The sequence below is a fragment of the Oncorhynchus keta genome, chromosome 12 (genome assembly GCF_023373465.1).
Source record: "Oncorhynchus keta strain PuntledgeMale-10-30-2019 chromosome 12, Oket_V2, whole genome shotgun sequence".
In the NCBI taxonomy this organism is placed as follows: domain Eukaryota; kingdom Metazoa; phylum Chordata; class Actinopteri; order Salmoniformes; family Salmonidae; genus Oncorhynchus; species Oncorhynchus keta.
This window is the reverse complement of record NC_068432.1, coordinates 8,827,289-8,845,407: the sequence shown is the minus strand read 5'-3', so window position 1 is coordinate 8,845,407 and position 18,119 is coordinate 8,827,289. Positions and strand designations below refer to the sequence as shown.

The following is an 18,119-nucleotide window of genomic DNA, read 5'->3' as shown; positions in this document are numbered from 1 at the left end:
ATTTTAAGTGAATGACTGACCTTTGCTGTATGCCCATGTGTAGGTCTGACTGACTGTGGAACTCTTGGCCATCTTCTGTCCTCCTCTCTGGGCCCCTTGCAGTCCGAGAAATGCACCACTCTGCCCCTCCTTCCCTGGGCGCACGTAATTGGGCAGGGCCTTGTAGAACCAGGCTCCAGAGCGCTTCCACACCTGGAAAACACATACAGAAGGGCTGTCATCAGTTTTGAGGACAAATATGTGTGTTCATAAAAGGTCAAGTAGTACTTCCTCCGTTTTAATACATTTTCTCCAGTTTCCTGGATACTGAACATGGCCCAAGTTTACAAAGAGCGAGGCTCAACGTCACATCAGACAAATATTGAAAATGTGCAATTTGCATATATTAGACATAAAAAATGACAGCGGCACAGAAGTCAAGAATTTTAGGAGCGAGCAGCTCTTGCTTTTCCACGAATACCCAAGAGGAAAATAACTATAATTTCAAAGACTCAGATTGGTCTAATAGCAATGTCTAAACTGCCCAGTGGGTCCTGACATTAACATGCTAACAGACTGGTGGTGGGCACTGTGCTCACCACCTTTCAGTGCTGTGGGCACCGCCACCGTGCCACTAATGGACAGCAGGCACTAAAATGTCAGGGCTGATAGCAGCTGCTCCAGAGTTTGCAAATGCCACCTCCCAGCCATACCTTGGCCGCACTCGTAGCCGGCAACAACCACAGAACCAGCCCTTTCTTTCAAATGGCCGCAGCCATTTTCCTTATCTCTGCCGGCCAACTGCATTATCACATTTTTGTGTCAGCAAGCTCCCCGAAACCCCTGAACATCAGCAAAAGGAGTTTGGCATTCCAAAAATGTTCCTCCTCTGGCTCCCACAGTTTTTCGTGTGAGTCTATCACATACACTGAGTATACAAAACATGACTTCGACTGACCAGGTGAATCCAGGTGAAAGCTATGATCTCTTATTGATGTCACTTGTTAAATCCACTTCAAAATCAGTGTAGATGAAGGGGAGTAGACAGGTTAAAGAAGTATTTTTAAGCCTTAAGACAATTGAGACATGGATTGTGTATGTATGCCATTCAGAGGGTCAATTGGCAAGACAACAGCTTTAAGTGCCTTTGAATGGGGAATGGTAGTAGGTGTCAGGTGCACCGGTTTGTGCCAAGAACGCTGCTGGGTTTTTCAAACTCACAGACTCCCGAGTGTATCGAGAATGGTCCACCACCGAAAGGACATCTAGCCAATTTGACAGAACTTTGGGAAGCACGCCCCAATGAGTCCACGCCCCAACGAATTGATGCTGTTCTGAGGGCAAAAAGTGGGTTCAACTCCATATTAGGAAGGTGTTCCTAATGTTTGGTATACTGAATGTATTTCTCACCATTAAATTTGAGGAATCCACTTTGCAGTCATTTAGTGAGCCAGGAAAGTGCAAGAGAATGACAAGTAGGATTGACTCGCTGGCATTTTCACAGGGTAGTAATGATAGTATAATGCCTGGTTTCAGCCTATATCTATGGAATTACTGCCCATGAGCAGGGTTACAGGGGCCCAGCAGGAACACTCTTGAACGAATGAGGGTGCACTGTTCTGAATAGCTCAAATGTACAACTCAATTAAACAGTACAGCATTGAAAAACAAAATGGCTTCTTTTCTTATAACCTATAGTAATTTATAAAAATCCATACCTCCGTGTTCTAATGCGGTAAATAACCACTTTAAGGCCTATGGGCATATATGTAATCGGAAATATTGACTTCTGCCAGTTGGAAAGCAACCAGCTCCGCTGACACACCATTTTCACTGTAGATCACAGGAACTCTGACATCAGAGTGACAAAGCTGAGAAAATGTCAATTGTCTCTCTGTAACATTTTCTGACAGGTGAAATTAAATGAGAAAAACAAATAGACTGAACCATACACAATGGACTGACGCATAGGTTACATGAAAAGTAGCAGGGGTGTCTTGGGCCAATAGAAAGTCACTGTATGAAAGCTAATGTATATACACAAAAGCGGTCCTATGAACATGCCAGAAAACAAAACATGTCACATTTAAATGCAAAAATCCCACAGGTGCATTATTTTCCTGTCTTTATGACAGATAAGACAGAGATTCATTGCATTGACCTCTTTACTTATTTACCTCTTTAATTATTTGTCATGGCCAGGGGAGGAAGCATGGCCCAAATGTAAAAGCTGCCAGGTGCCATTTTCCTCATTATTTAATCACAGTAGTAATTTCAAAGTTTAAACTGTCATTCACCCCTTGCACAGGGCACAACAGATGTAAAACAGTGCAGTGAAATTCATACTTTATGCGCTCTTTCCCAACAATGCAGTGATAATAATCATTTAGTTAATAATCGAAAATCTAATTTAAAAACCAAGAACTGTGATGTGAATTAAAGAAACATGAGAATACAAGTACATACAGGCATTTTAGTAGTCATTACGGTAAAGGAAGAGCATGTCAATGCTGTTATTGATATGCCTAAGGAGGTACAAGATGCTTTCAGAGGTAGGGCCGAACACAGTGGTCTGTCTACTAGGGAATCACAACTGTCACTTCAAGAACAACATGAAAGGGCAAAAGGTGGTGCGGCAACATTCTTCACATCAAGTCCGATAACATGGGCCTTCATTATCTCTGCTGCCATGTTAATGGGGCTTTAATCTAGTTTAACAAGCACAGGATATGTCCACCCTGCATGGCTGGCTAATAGGGCTGTCCCAGACTAAACAAAATAATGGTAGACTGTTGGTCAAAATTAAACATATTTTTCCATATAGACACACCCTATGTGTTTTAATAAAATCAACTATATGTAGGCAACTGAGCTTGACTGATGCTTTAAGCACACTGTGATTAAATAATTACACACAAATGACTTGAGGGAGCCAGAGATCAAGATCGCCTAACCAGAAGAAAAATAACCTGTTCCCAACCTTCTTCCTCCCGCTGCTGCTGGCCTTTGCAGATTCTGCTGTTACGCTCCTAATAAGCTACAACAGAGGTCGGCAACCTTGTTCATTTGGAGTACCAGTTTATCTTACTATTTATACCGTACCAGTTATGATTTTTATATGCACATAGTGGAAAAGTTTCATTTAATTTATAATAATATTTACATATCTCAAAATCATTATCATGTGGTTAATAAAATTTTTTAAAAGTAACTTCTATTGCTAACCATGTTAAATAGGCCTATTTTATGATGTTTCCACCAGAACAGAGCATGACATTCTTTCCCCCCTTTAACAAAATAGGCTACATTGAGGAACTATTGTCCTTCTCAATGGATCTAGAAACACTTTGTTTCCTTGCTGTTTGAGGTGAAGAAAACATTTCTTTGAGAAGTTCCACAATATTGGTGATTTAAAACAATCAGAAATACTATCAGATCCCCAAATGGAAATATTTAAAGGCCTACATTTGCGCACAGGCCAAGTAGCCTAGGCATACTTTTATCTATAAGCTGGTGCAACATTGACGGGAGCGCTACAAACAAACGACAATGAATAAATTGACAGCTCCTAAATCCAATTTTAAAAAACAAAACTTGTTCCACACAAGTGTAGCCTAGGATGTGCGGTCCGCAAATAACGTGTCCACAATGAGAATGGTAAAATACTGTAATAATAACATTGAATGCATTAACAGAAATGAGCATAACCAAACAAAAGTTGAAGATGAGAAATGAAGGGAATTAACGGTAAATGTACTACTAGTGATACTGGTGTGCCACCCCCACGGCCTCTGCAATGGACTAGCTCACTGAGGTGTGAATCAGACAGGTCTCATGTGCCATAGAAATAATATATATATATACACACATACTACCGTTCAAAAGTTTGGGGTCGCTTAGAAATGTTGACATGCTGTTGGCCTCTGAGTATAGCAACCCCAACCCCTATCCCTGCTTCCCCCTTGCCTCCATCAACTAGGCTGCTGTGGTCAGAGGTCGTAAATTCCTGAGAAGACCTCATGGACACACAGTTATAGAGAGTAGTTTTTCATGGAGACAAAGGAAATCCTTCCACCTTACATAACTTGAGGTACGAACAAATTTCATGTTCCGGAGAAAGTGTAAAAGATCGGTGAAGAATACAGCTACGAACTTTTTTCCGTTTGTCACAACTTGGGGAAGCTCATGGGAGACGGTGTGGCCACATTACCATAACGCTGTTTATATAATAGCTCCAGATATAAGGTTTACAGCTAATTGTTGTATAAGATGAATGAGTGAATATGATACTGTTTACACAATTTTACAATGTGATTTTGAACTGTTTAATGAAGGAAAACTCAAAAAGGGAATTGGATTTTAACTAAATCAGAGGACCGCCCCTGAGCCCAGTTAGGGTCAGACATCCTGGGACAGCCCTTTTCTGCCATTCTGAATAAAACCCAACTTTGAGAAATTATCAGCAGACCATGTTTTTCTCCATTGGGAGGGGGACCAAGGTTGTAGAATCTTTTAACCATGCCATGTGGTTAAACTCTTAGACTATCGATACCGACAGAATGAGAACAAGTCTTTGATATTAATTACTAGTCTGCAGCTAGGAATTCGGTATCATTGAACGCGAAGAAAGACAACCGTCGAAACATCCATTCTATAACGAATGTCACTTTGAACTATCCCCTCTAACCAAGACAGGGAGAGAGAGGGAGACAGACAATTCTACGAAAGACAAACTTTTCACCAGCGATCAAGACGACACACTGAGCGTAAATATATATATATTGATTGCAATTGTTCCTGAATGAGTGAACGTTCGTGTAAAGAATTAACATTTTAATTGTTATAATTAACTCTGTAGTGACTTTAGTCGACCCCCACTTCTCCTTTGTATAACAAGCCGCCATGCCGGTTCAGCCCACTACGGCATATTCTCCTATCATTTCATGTAACCACATTTGCCATGTTTGTTGTTTATGCATTTCTGTGAATTAATTATTAATAAATAAATGATTTAAGACAATTGATGTATGGATGACCAGTGAAGACTGGGTTCGTGCAACAATTTACGACGTTTGGAACGAGACTAACATGAGGTTAAATAAATAAATCATTCATCAGACGACTATTGATCAGATATGAAAATATCTGAAAGGTTATATTGGGAAATTATAACTTTGTAATCTGAATACTTGCCTTGGGGCCTCGACTTCCTAGTTAATTACAGTAACATGATTATTCAGTTTAATTGCGTAATACTAATTACAGGAATATTTGTTTAAAAACGAAGTCTTCAATTTAATGATGGCAAAGATACGACAATGTCCTGGCTTTTTTGAAAGTAGAGGATTTTTTTTGTCCATTAAAATAACATCAAATTGATCAGAAATACAGTGCAGACATTGAGAATGTTGTAAATGACCTTTGTAGCTGGAAACTGCACATTTTTTATGGAATATCTACATAGGTGTACAGAGGCCCATTATCAGCAACACTCCTGTGTGTTCCAATGGCACGTTGTGTTAGCTAATCCAAGTTTATCATTTTAAAAGGCTAATTGATCATTAGAAAACCCTTTTGCAATTATGTTAGCACAGCTGAAAACTGCTGTCCTGATTACAGAAGGAATAAAACTGGCCTTATTTAGACTAGTATATATATTCCCCCCCAAGCAGACACATCGATAGCTCTGAACGAAGTTTATTTGACTCTTTGCAAACTGGAATCCATTTATCCGGAGGCTGCATTCATTGTAGCTGGGGATTTTAACAAGGCTAATCTGAAAACAAGACTCCCTAAATTTTATCAGCATATCGATTGCGCAACCAGGGCAGGAAAAACCTTGGATCATTTCTATTCCAACTTCCGCGACGCATATAAGGCCCTGCCCTGCCCTCCTTTCGGAAAAGCTGACCACGACTCCATTTTGTTGATCCCTACCTACAGACCGAAACTAAAACAAGAAGCTCCCGCGCTGAGGTCTGTTCAACGCTGGTCCGACCAATCTGATTCCACACTCCAAGACTGCTTCCATCACGTGGACTGGGATATGTTTCGTATTGCGTCAGACAACAACATTGACGAATACGCTGATTCGGTGAGCGAGTTCATTAGAACGTGCGTTGAAGATGTCATTCCCATAGCAACGATTAAAACATTCCCAAACCAGAAACCGTGGCTTGTTGGCAGCATTCGCATGAAACTGAAAGCCCGAACCACTGCTTTTAATCAGGGCAAGGTGACCGGAAACATGACCGAATACAAACAGTGTAACTATTCCCTCCGCAAGGCAATCAAACAAGCTAAGCGTCAGTATAGAGACAAAGTAGAATCTCAATTCAACGGCTCAGATACAAGAGGTATGTGGCAGGTTCTACAGTCAATCACGGATTACAAAAAGAAAACCAGCCCAGTCACGGACCAGGATGTCTTGCTCCCAGGCAAACTAAATAACTTTTTGCCCGCTTTGAGGACAATACAGTGCCACTGACACGGCCCTAAAACATGCGGACTCTCCTTCACTAAAACATGCAGACTCTCCTTCACTGCAGCCGATAAAACAGCTAAATGGCATATATATATATATATATATAGGAAAACATTTAAACGTGTCAACCCTCGCAAGGCTGCAGGCCCAGATGGCATCCCCAGCCGCGCCCTCAGAGCACGCGCAGACCAGCTGGCTGGTGTGTTTACGGACATATTCAATCAATCTCTATCCCAGTCTGTTGTTCCCACATGCTTCAAGAGGGCCACCATTGTTCCTGTTCCCAAGAAAGCTAAGGTAACTGAGCTTAACGACTACCGCCCCGTAGCACTCACTTCCGTCATCATGAAGTGCTTTCAGAGACTAGTCAAGGACCTTATCACCTCCACCCTACCTGACACCCTAGACCCACTCCAATTTGCTTACCGCCCAAATAGGTCCACAGACGATGCAATCTCAACCACACTGCACACTGCCCTAACCCATCTGGACAAGAGGAATACCTATGTGAGAATGCTGTTAATAGACTACAGCTCGGCATTTAACACCATAGTGCCCTCCAAGCTCGTCATCAAGCTCGAGACCCTGGGTATCGACCCCGCCCTGTGCAACTGGGTACTGGACTTCTTGACGGGCCGCCCCCAGGTGGTGAGGGTAGGCAACAACATCTCCACCCCGCTGATCCTCAACACTGGGGTCCCACAAAGGTGCGTTCTGAGCCCTCTCCTGTACTCCCTGTTCACCCACGACTGCGTGGCCACGCACGCCTCCAACTCAATCATCAAGTTTGCGGACGACACAACAGTGGTAGGCTTGATTACCAACAACGACGAGACGGCCTACAGGGAGGTGAGGGCCCTCGGAGTGTGGTGTCAGGAAAATAACCTCACACTCAACGTCAACAAAACTAAGGAGATGATTGTTGGAGGAAATTATAGTTGAAATGATTAATTATGCATGCATTAGATTAGAACCAGTTATTATAATACTATTATGTTATGGTATGAAATGTATGGGTTCTTGGTTAAGCTGTTACTGAAAATGTAAGTAAAACAAACTAATTGTCTGTACCTTGCGGGAAGTTTAAGGGAGAGGGATGATATATATTTTCTGACAGATAAGAATGGTCTTTGATGTTCCATTAGTGGAGGAGAAGATGTCTTTTAGACAGATTGGAATGTTTGTTTTATGAGGGGAGTAGAAGAAGATCTCCAGAACTGAAGACACCGCGCTATTGTGTGGATCGGAGAGAGTGTTGGAAACTGATGATGTCATTTTATGTTCTCTCCCTAAAATGTAAGGTTCTATGTATTTTTGGTCAGTACTCTCTTGAATTAAACGCTGTTACCTGACTTTTAAGACCGGGACTCTGTCCATTTCTTATAAAAATATTGGGTCTTTCAATCCCTTTAGAATGCATTGACAGAGTAATAATTCTGATTGGGAAATAATTTAGTGGAATTTAGAATTCCACTAACAATGATTGTGGACTTCAGGAAACGGCAGAGGGAACACCCCCCTATCCACATTGATGGGACAGTAGTGGAGAGGGTAGTAAGTTTTAAGTTCCTCGGCATACACATCACAGACAACCTGAATTGGTCCACCCACACAGACAGCATCGTGAAGAAGGCGCAGCAGCGCCTCTTCAACCTCAGGAGAATGAAGAAATTCGGCTTGTCACCAAAAGCACTCACAAACGTCTACAGATGCACAATCGAGAGCATCCTGTATCACCGCCTGGTACGGCAACTGCTCCGCCCACAACCGTAAGGCTCTCCAGAGGGTAGTGAGGTCTGCACAACGCATCACCGGGGGCAAACTACCTGCCATCCAGGACACCTACACCACCCGATGTCACAGGAAGGCCATAAAGATCATCAAGGACAACAACCACCTGAGCCACTGCCTGTTCACCCCGCTATCATCCAGAAGGCGAGGTCAGTACAGGTGCATCAAAGCTGGGACCGAGAGACTGAAAAACAGCTTCTATCTCAAGGACATCAGTCTGTTAAACAGCCACCACTAACATTGAGTGGCTGCTGCCAACACACTGTCATTGACACTGACCCAACTCCAGCCACTTTAATAATGGGAATTGATGGGAAATGTAAAATATAATCACTAGCCACTTTAAACAATGCTACCTAATATAATGTTTACATACCCTACATTATTCATCTCATATGTATATGTATATACTGTACTCTATCATTTACTGCATCTTTATGTAATACATGTATCACTAGCCACTTTAACTATGCCACTTTGTTTACATACTCATCTCATATGTATATACTGCACTCAATACCATCTACTGTATCTTGCCTATGCTGCTCTGTAGCATCACTCATTCATATATCTTTATGTACATATTCTTTATCCCCTTACACTTGTGTCTATATAAGGTAGTAGTTTTGGAATTGTTAGCTAGATTACTTGTTGGTTATTACTGCATTGTCGGAACTAGAAGCACAACCATTTCGCTACACTCGCATTAACATCTGCTAACCATGTGTATGTGACAAATAAAATGTGATTTGATTTGATGTAACACGAGCAAAGACACTATGTCAATTAACTACACTGATGACTTGTTCTTGAAGTTTGAAGAATTGTTGTCTTTCACCAAGCATGAAAAAAAGTGTATGCTTACGGAATGGCCACCTCTACGTGTTACAATACAACTAATTGCAGGCAGGTCTGCCAAAAAAAGAAAAATTATCCATACATAAGTGGCACATGAACTTATTTTACCCTTTCAAAAAAGCACCCACCTGTTCTAAAATAAGTACCAGCACTTTCATTAAACCCTTCAGACTACAACATTTGCCAGTGAGCACCAATGAACAAAAAATTGAGATAAGCTTAAGTAAAATTATCAGGTAAACAAACAATTACCAATAAAATGCACTTCTGCAGCCAATAACCAATTGTTCTTCAATGGTGACACGCCAAGCCAAACATTAATTTCCCTTTCACTATCCAACCGTTTCGAGACATGCCAAATAAAATGGAAATCGCAGTGAACAATTTCCTTTTGGGCGATTTAATTAGTGGCTATCATAACATCGCTAATTTGCATGGTGAGAGGCAATGTTTCGCAAAATTAATTCTGTGGGTGCGGCGTGTGGCCAGTCAGACCGGTGACTGAATCGGGAGTTAAAGTCTCTATTCTTTGGGAGGAGCAGTGAGCCAGAACTCTATTAAAGCCACCAGGATCCACTGTGTCACAGAGAAAAAGGGTCAGCCCCGGGACAGATTGAGCGGCTACGAGGGGTGCTCACCGTTAACTGCTAATCCTTCGGCGCTAATGGGGGGAAAGTGAAGGGCCGGAACAGGGAACATAGCCTGGGCCCCGGCCCAGTGGCTAAGGAGGAACTCTCAGAATCTCGCCATGTAGAGAGTTGACATCACAATCCTATCCACTCCAATTCCCTAAATACACGTTTAAGTCATTCCCCTAGTTGGGTGCATTGACCTCAGGAGCAAACCATACTTATTGTTGGTAACAGGTGTCACACATGCTAGAGTGAATCATTTACATTAGTCTACATTTATTCAGATTTACTCCAGTTTAATAAAAGCACTTATACATTCACAGGAGAAGCTCTAGCTTGTTGGGGATAGGGGGCAGTATTTTCACTTTGGATGAATTGCGTGCCCATAGTGAACTGCATCCTACTCTGTACTAGATTGCTAATATATGCATATTATTATTACTATTGGATAGAAAACACTTTGAAGTTTCTAAAACTGTTTGAATGATGTCTGTGAGTATATCAGAACTCATAGGGCAAGCAATCTTCCAAACAGGAAGTGAAATTCTGAATGTCTAATTCTAGCTGATAAATAAAAAACAAGAAAGTGATTTACGACCAATGTTAAGAGCACTATTCTGATGATAACTTCTATTGTAATGGGGCCTTCTTAGTGATTGATATCTGGGCCCCTAAGCTGTAGAATCAGTCATTGGTGCTTTCAGGCACTAAAGATGGTTCAAATGCATAGTCTATTCAACCCCCAGGGCAACTTTGATTTTATGTTTTGAGACAAGGCACAGCAAGATTAAACATTGAACAGATAATGAAGAGTATACAGTGCCTTTGGAAAGTATTCAGACCCCTTGGCTTTTTTCACATTTTGTTACCTTACAGATATATTTAAAAATTGATTTTTCCCCCCTCATCAATCTTCACACAATACCCCATAATGAGGAAGCAAAAACAGGAATGTTTGCTAATTTATAAAAAAAATAAAACTGTAATATCACAATTACATAAGTATTCAAACCCTTTTCTCAGCACTTAATTGAACAGCTTAGGCAGCAATTAAAGCACTGAGTGTTCTTGGGTATGACTCTACAAGCTTGGCATACCTGTATTTTGGTAGTTTCTCCCATTCTTCTCTGCAGATCCTCTCAAGCTCTGTCAGGTTGGATGAGAAGCGTTGCTGTCCGGACTCTGGCTGGGCCACTCAAGGACATTCAGAGACTTGTCCCGAAGCCAATCTTACATTGTCTTGGCTGTGTCTTGGCTGTGTGCTTAGAGTTGTTGTCCTATTGGAAGGTGAACCTTCACCTCAGTCTGAGGTTCTGAGTGCTCTGGAGCAGGTTTCATCAAGGATCTCTGTAATTTGCTCCGTTTATCTTTCCCTGGATCCTGACTAGTCTCCCAGTCACTGCCTCAGAAAACCATCCACACAGCATGATGCTTCCACCACCATGCTTCACCGTAGGGATGGTGCCAGGTTTCCTCCAGACATGATGCTTGGCAATCAGGCCAACGAGTTCAATCTTGGTTTCATCAAACCAGAGAATATTGTTTCTCATGGTCAAAGTCCTTTAGGTGCCTCTTGGAAAACTCCAAGTGGACTGTCATGTGCCTTTTACTGAGTAGTGGCTTCCATCTGGCCAGTCTACCATACAGGCCTGATTGGTGGAGTGCTGCAGAGATGGTTGTCCTTCTTGAAGGTTCTTCCATCTCCACAGAGGAACTCTAGAGCTCTGTTAGAGTGACCATCATGTTCTTGGTAACCTCCCTAACCAAGGCCCTTCTCCCCCTTTTTGCTCAGTTTTGCCAGGCGGCCAGCTCTAGGCTGGCTGGTTCCAAGCTTCATCCATTTACGAATGATGATGGCCACTGTGTTCTTGGGGACCTTCAATGCTGCAGAAAGGTACCCTTCCCCAGATATGTGCCTCGACAGAATCCTGTCTCGGAGCTCAAGGGAGAATTCCTTCAACCTCATGGCTTGGATTTTGCTCTAACATGCACTGTCAGCTGTGGGACCTTATAGGACAGGTGTTTGCCTTTCCAAATCATGTCCAATCAATTGAATTAACCACAGGTAGACTCCAAACAAGTTGTAGAAACATCAAGGATGATCAATGGAAACAGGATGCACCAGAGCTCAATTTCGAGTCTCATAGCAAAGGGTCTGAATACTTATGTAAATAAGGGATTTCTGTAAAAAATATATATATATATATAAATTAGCACAAAAAAAATGTAAAAACTTGTTTTTTGCATTATAGGGTATTGTGAGTAGATTGATGAGCTTTTTTTTTAAGTAATCCATTTTAGAATAAGGCTGTAATGTAACAAAATGTGGAAAAAGTGAATGAGTACTTTCTGAATGTATTGTTTACTGTGGGTAGATGTAGATGCGAATTTCATAATCTAATTCCATAAAAAACACATTTTACTCTTCAACTTAAGTTACATTTTTAAACTTCATCAAGAGGAGTACAACAAGCCAAAGACCATAAAATATATATATTTTTAAATTGAGTGAATTCTTTACACAATCTTAAGCTCCCCAAAAAGTTACTTTGCATGACGTCACAAAATCCCAGTGTGCTTGGACTTCTTCCATCGCCAGGTGTAAGTCTGCTGTCTTTGGAGGCGAGGTGATCAAATGTGAGGATGGAGGCAGGCGGGTGAGTAGGGTGGCCCTGGAAGGGGAGATTAATACGTGGCGATTGGATCAGTGCCGATAAAAACCAGGATGTCCTGGGAGAGAGGGCATAGGTTGATCAGATAGGAGGTACTTTGTTAGCCCAGCTCGGCTTGTGGGTTCACATGTCCAAATGATACACATATAAGCAGAGATCCCGAGATGTATCTGGAGACTTCACAGGCCTGAGATAAGATGAGCTCAGACAGAAGCCTGTCAGCTTCACAGACTGTCCTAAAGGCACTCTTTTCAGAAAGCTTCAGTCATCGTATCTGCCCAGAATTTCAAAACCATATTAATCATATGAGGCAACTAAAAAGCATTTACATTAGAGCGGGAAAAATCCTTTCATCGTCCACATATAAAAAAAAAAATAACATGAGATATGTGAAATACTGTGTCATTTCTTTATTAATTAGCTAATCTTTGACAACCCATTAGGCCTACTTCTCCAATAATCAAGCCATGAATGCTCTGTAAGTCCTTGAATTTAGACTAAAACAAACCTCCCACTACAAAAACACCATCATCTTGTATTAGAATTTTTGAAATCATGTTCATGAATGTGCTTGGAGTGAATGAGAACTGACCCTCAGAGTAAGACCAGATACCACTGCTTGCTAGCCTCTGGCCATGCTAGCACATATTTAGTCATATCTGGCCAGTGTTGGCGTTGTCTCCATTCTTCTCCTTTAATAAAAACATCACATTGGAGAAGCAGACAGAGAGAATGAGGCGCAGAGATGGTAAAAGCCTCCGGGCGGTGTCACAGTTGTCATTATACAGGTGTGCTAACAACAGATAGCATCAGATGCTAGCAATGAGATGCTGTCCAGCTGCACATCTCAATGTCATTCTCAGATAGTGGTAATGTTGGTATTATGCTAGGTAACCAGGTAACACTGCTTACCCTGCCACTCACACGTCTAAGGGGTATTGTTATGCACTCTGTGCGTTACATTTTGCTGCTTGTAGTGATGTATCAACATTATAATTTATCCCCAAATTCTTAACTACTGTACAACTTCAATTAAACACAGTCTCAAATACAGTCAGAAGTTTACATACACCGTAGCCAGGATGAACCAGACTTGTAGAGGTCAAAATATTTGTATCTGGAATTTGTCTTTCAGCATCGGTAGAACATGCCTGACTCTCCTCCACCAGTCATACAAGGAGAATGGTCTAATGCTTCCCATTAAAAAGTGAGCTGGCCCAAGCAAGCACAGGTTACACCTGAAGTATGATGACTTTCAGCGAGTTGTGAACGTCATTACCAACTATGCCGAGGATAATGCAATAGTATTACCAGGACTTCACCCAGGACACAAACATTTGGTGAAAAGCTGCTGCCATCCCATGTCACAAAAGCAGCGGTGTAGCGTCTCTACAAGGAATCGATGACAACACTTGGTATGTAAAGTATAAACAACACGTTTTGATTATTTAATTTACCTCAAACATGATAAGCACAGGTTTGATTGATCTCACATTCTTTTGTTATTTCCTGTTTTAATCCTCTGGAGCCTGGTGTTGCTGTCGCCAAGGAGAGTTCGGACTCAGTCAGGACCAGGTTTCAGATGCTGCGCAATGCTGACATATTTCCTCCCGTAGATGGTCTGCCTGTACAAGCATCACCTGGACACAGCTAGACTAATGGATATTTTTGAAAAGATCAGGCAGTTTTGCGACGAAGAGGCTATGGATATCACATGCCCTGCACCAAAGTCAAGAGTAGGACAGAAACATGCTCTCCAAATATAGAATCTCTTGTTCATGTGTGGTTCAGATGGACCAGTTCATCACTGGGGGCAAGTTCCCAGTCATCCGCACTATCTGCAGTGCCTCTTTTCAAATTACTCTCTCCTAACACACACGCCATACGTTGCTGCTACAAAAAAAATGTCTTCCTGCTGCTCAGCCACTTCATCCCTGATTGCATGCATAACCTTTAGTGCAGGGCATGTGATGTCCATAGCCTCTTCGTAGGAAAACTACCTGGTCTTTTCAAAAAGATAGGTTTGTCCAGTCCAGGTGGAGCTTCCACTTTCAACTAGTGGGAAACTAATCCGGACGCCTATATGAAATCCTGCTATGCCCTCAGACGAACCATCAAACAAGAAAAGTGTCAATACAGGATTGAGATTGAATCCTACTAGACCGGCTCTGACACTCGTCGGATTGTGACAGGGCTCAAAAACTATTACGGACAACAAAGGGAAACCTATACACACGCTGCCCAGTGACGCAAGCCTACCAGACGAGCTAAATGCCTTTTATGCTTGCTTTGAGGAAAGCAAAACTGAAGCATGCACAAGAGCACCAGCTGTTTTGGATTACAGTGTGATAATGCTCTCAGTAGCAGATGTGAGCAAGACCTTTTAAACCTCTCTTGGGTAGGGGGCAGTATTTTGACGTCCGGATGAAAAGCATGCCCAAAATGCATATAATTGGTATATTTGGATAGAAGACACTCCAAAGACACTAAAGTTTCTAAAACTGTTAAAAATATGTCTGCGAGTGTAACAGAACTCATATGGCAGGCGAAATTCTGAGAAAAATCCAACCTAGAAGTGGGAAATCTGAGGTTTGTAGTTTTTCAAGTGAATGCCTATCCAATATTCAGTGTAAATGGGATCAGATTGCACTTCCTAATGCTTCCACTAGATGTCAACAGTCTTTAGAAAGTTGTTTCAGGCTTCTATTGTGAAAGGGGAGAGAATAAGAACACTCACAGTAAGTGGCTCAGCTGAAAGCCATGAGTTGTTTATCGCGCGAGAGCTCTGTTCCCTTTCCTTTCTGATGAAAACGGAATTGTCCGGTTTGGATATTACTGAAGATTTATGATAAAAACATCCTAAAGATTGATTATAAACATCGTTTGACATGTTTCTACGAACTTTAATGGCACTTTTTTTACTTTTCATCTTAATTTAGTGCCTGTGCTTTGTGCATTTGGATTTGTGAACTAAACGCACAAACAAAAAGGAGGTATTTGGAAATAAATATGGACTTTATCGAACAAAACAAACATTTATTGTGGAACTGGAATTCCTGGGAGTGCATTCCGATGAAGATCATCAAAGGCAAGTGAATATTTATAACACTATTTCTGACTTTTGTTGACTCCATAACATGGCTGGTATCTGTATGGCTTGTTTTGGTGGCTGAGCACAGTACTCGGATTATCGCATGGTGTGCTTTCGCTGTAAAGCTTTGTTGAAATCTGACACAGCGGTTGCATTAAGGAGAAGTTTCTTAAATCCTATGTATAACACTTGAATGTTTCATCAACGTTTATCATGAGTATTTCTGTTAATTGATGTGGCTCTCCACAAAATCACTGGATGTTTTGGAGGCAAAACATTACTGAACGTAACGTGCCAATGTAAACTGAGATTTTTGGATATAAATATGAACTTTATCAAACAAAACATACATGTATAGTGTAACATGAAGTCCTATGAGTGCCATCTGATGAAGATCAAAGGTTAGTGATTAATTTTATCTATATTTCTGCTTTCTGTGACTCCTCTCTTTGGCTGGAAAATGGCTGCATGTTTTTTGTGACTCGGCGCTGACCTAACATTATCGCATGGTATGCTTTCGCCGTAAAGCCTTTTTGAAATCGGACAATGTGGTTGGATTATCAAGAAGTTTATCTTTAAAATGGTGTATAATACTTGTGTGTTTGAGGAATTTTAATTGAGATTTGTTTGAATTTGGTGCCCTGCAATTTCACTGGACGTTGTTCAGGTGGGACGCTACCGTCCCACGTACCCTAGAGAGGTTAAACACGTCAACATTCACAAAACCGCGGGGCCAGATAGATTACCAGGATGTGTACTCAAAGCATGCGCAGACCAACTGGCAAATGTCTTCACTGACATTTTCAACCTCACCCTGACTGAGTTTTTATTACCTACATGTTTTAAGCAGACCACCATAGTCCCTTTGCCCAAGGAAGCAAAGGTAACCTGCCTAAATGATTACCGCCCCGTAGCACTCATGTAGGTACCCATGAAGTGCTTTAAAAGGCTGGTCATGGCTCACATCAACAGCATCCTCCCGGAAACCCTAGACCCACTCCAATTTGCATAACGCCCCAACAGATCCACAAATGACACAATCTCAACCGTACTCCACACTGCCCATTCCCACCTGGACAAAAGCAACACCCATGTTCATGCTGTTCATTGACTATAGTTCAGCATTCAACATCATAGTGAACACGAAGATCATCACTAAGCTAAGGACCCTGGGACTAAACACCACCCTCTGCAACTGGATCCTGGAATTCCTGAAGGGCTGTCACCCAGGTGGTAAAGGTTAGGCAACAACACGTCTGCCACGCTGATCCTCAGCACTGGGGCCCCTCAAGGGTGCGTGTACAGTCCCCTCCTGTACTCCCTGTTCACCCACGACTGCATGGCCAAACACGACTCCAACACCATCATTAAGTTTGCTGATGACAAGTGGTAGGCCTGATCACTGACAACGATTAGACAGCCTATAGGGTGGAGGTCAGAGAACTGGAAGAGTGGTGCCAGGACAACAACCTCTCACTCAATGTGAGCAAGACAAAGGAGTTGATCGTGGACTACATCAACGGGGCTGTAGTGGAGCGGGTCGAGAGTTTCAAGTTCCTTGGTGTCCACATCACTAACGATCTATCATGGTCCAAACACAGACATTCTTGAAGAGGGCACAAAAAACATTTTCCCCCTCAGGAGATTGAAGAGATTTGACATGGGTCCCCAGACCCTCAAAAGGATATTTAGCTGCAACATCGAGAGCATCCTGACTGGTTGCATCGCCTGGTATGGCAACTGCTCTGCATCTGACCGTAAGACACTACAGGGAGTAGTGCGTAAGGCCCAGTACATCACTGGGGCCAAGCTTCCTGAAATGCGTGACCTACATAATAGGAGGAAAGCCCATAAAATTCTCAGACACTCCAGTCACCCAAACAGTCATAGACTGTTTGCTCTTCCACCGCACGGCAAGTGGTAAAGGAGCGCCAAGTCTAGGACCAAAAGGCTCCTTAACAGCTTCTACCCCCAAGCCATAAGACTGCTGAACAATTAATTAAATGGCCACCAGACTATTACATTGACACCCCCCCCTCCTTCATTTGTTTTGTACACTGCTGCTACTCAGTGTTTATTATTTATGTATTGTCACCTGACCATTACCTACATGTACAAATGACCTCTAACCTGTACCCCCGAAAACACTGACTCGGTACCGGTACCCCCTATATATAGCCTCGTTATTGTGTTACTTTTCATTATTTTTTACTAAAGTTTCAATGTAAATATTTCCTTAACTCTTCTTGAACTGCACTGTTGGTTGAAGGCTTGTAAGTTTATTTTTCTGTTTATCCGTTTCTGATATTGCTACTATGCAAGTAACCATTTATAGCATTTCTTTCACATGACCCATCAACTTAGACAAGTGTGTCTGGGTAAGCATCATCTAATATTTATAAAATATTTTTATCTGGACACTTTGTTTCCATGGTATTTTTCCTTATTGTAGGCTACTACTTCTACCATTTTTAGTCTTAATCTTTACTACACTACTCACTGTTTAGCACATGACCTCACGTGTGAATCTTTAAATACAGTGGGGCAAAAAAGTATTTAGTCAGCCACCAATTGTGCAAGTTGTCCCACTTAAAAGGATGAGGCCTGTAATT

At 41.9% G+C, this 18,119-nt stretch overlaps 1 protein-coding gene across 5 annotated transcripts in view; it reads right to left on the bottom strand.

Annotated features, from left to right (window-relative positions):
* Window positions 1-18,119, bottom strand: part of LOC118390929 (double C2-like domain-containing protein beta) — a 320,447-nt gene that overhangs the window by 249,031 nt on the left and 53,297 nt on the right. For all 5 annotated transcript variants that reach the window (XM_035781772.2, XM_035781776.2, XM_035781773.2 and 2 more), the window contains exon 6: window positions 21-192. In XM_035781772.2, the coding sequence (XP_035637665.1) occupies window positions 21-192 (172 nt within the window). The remainder of the gene's footprint in view (window positions 1-20; window positions 193-18,119) is intronic.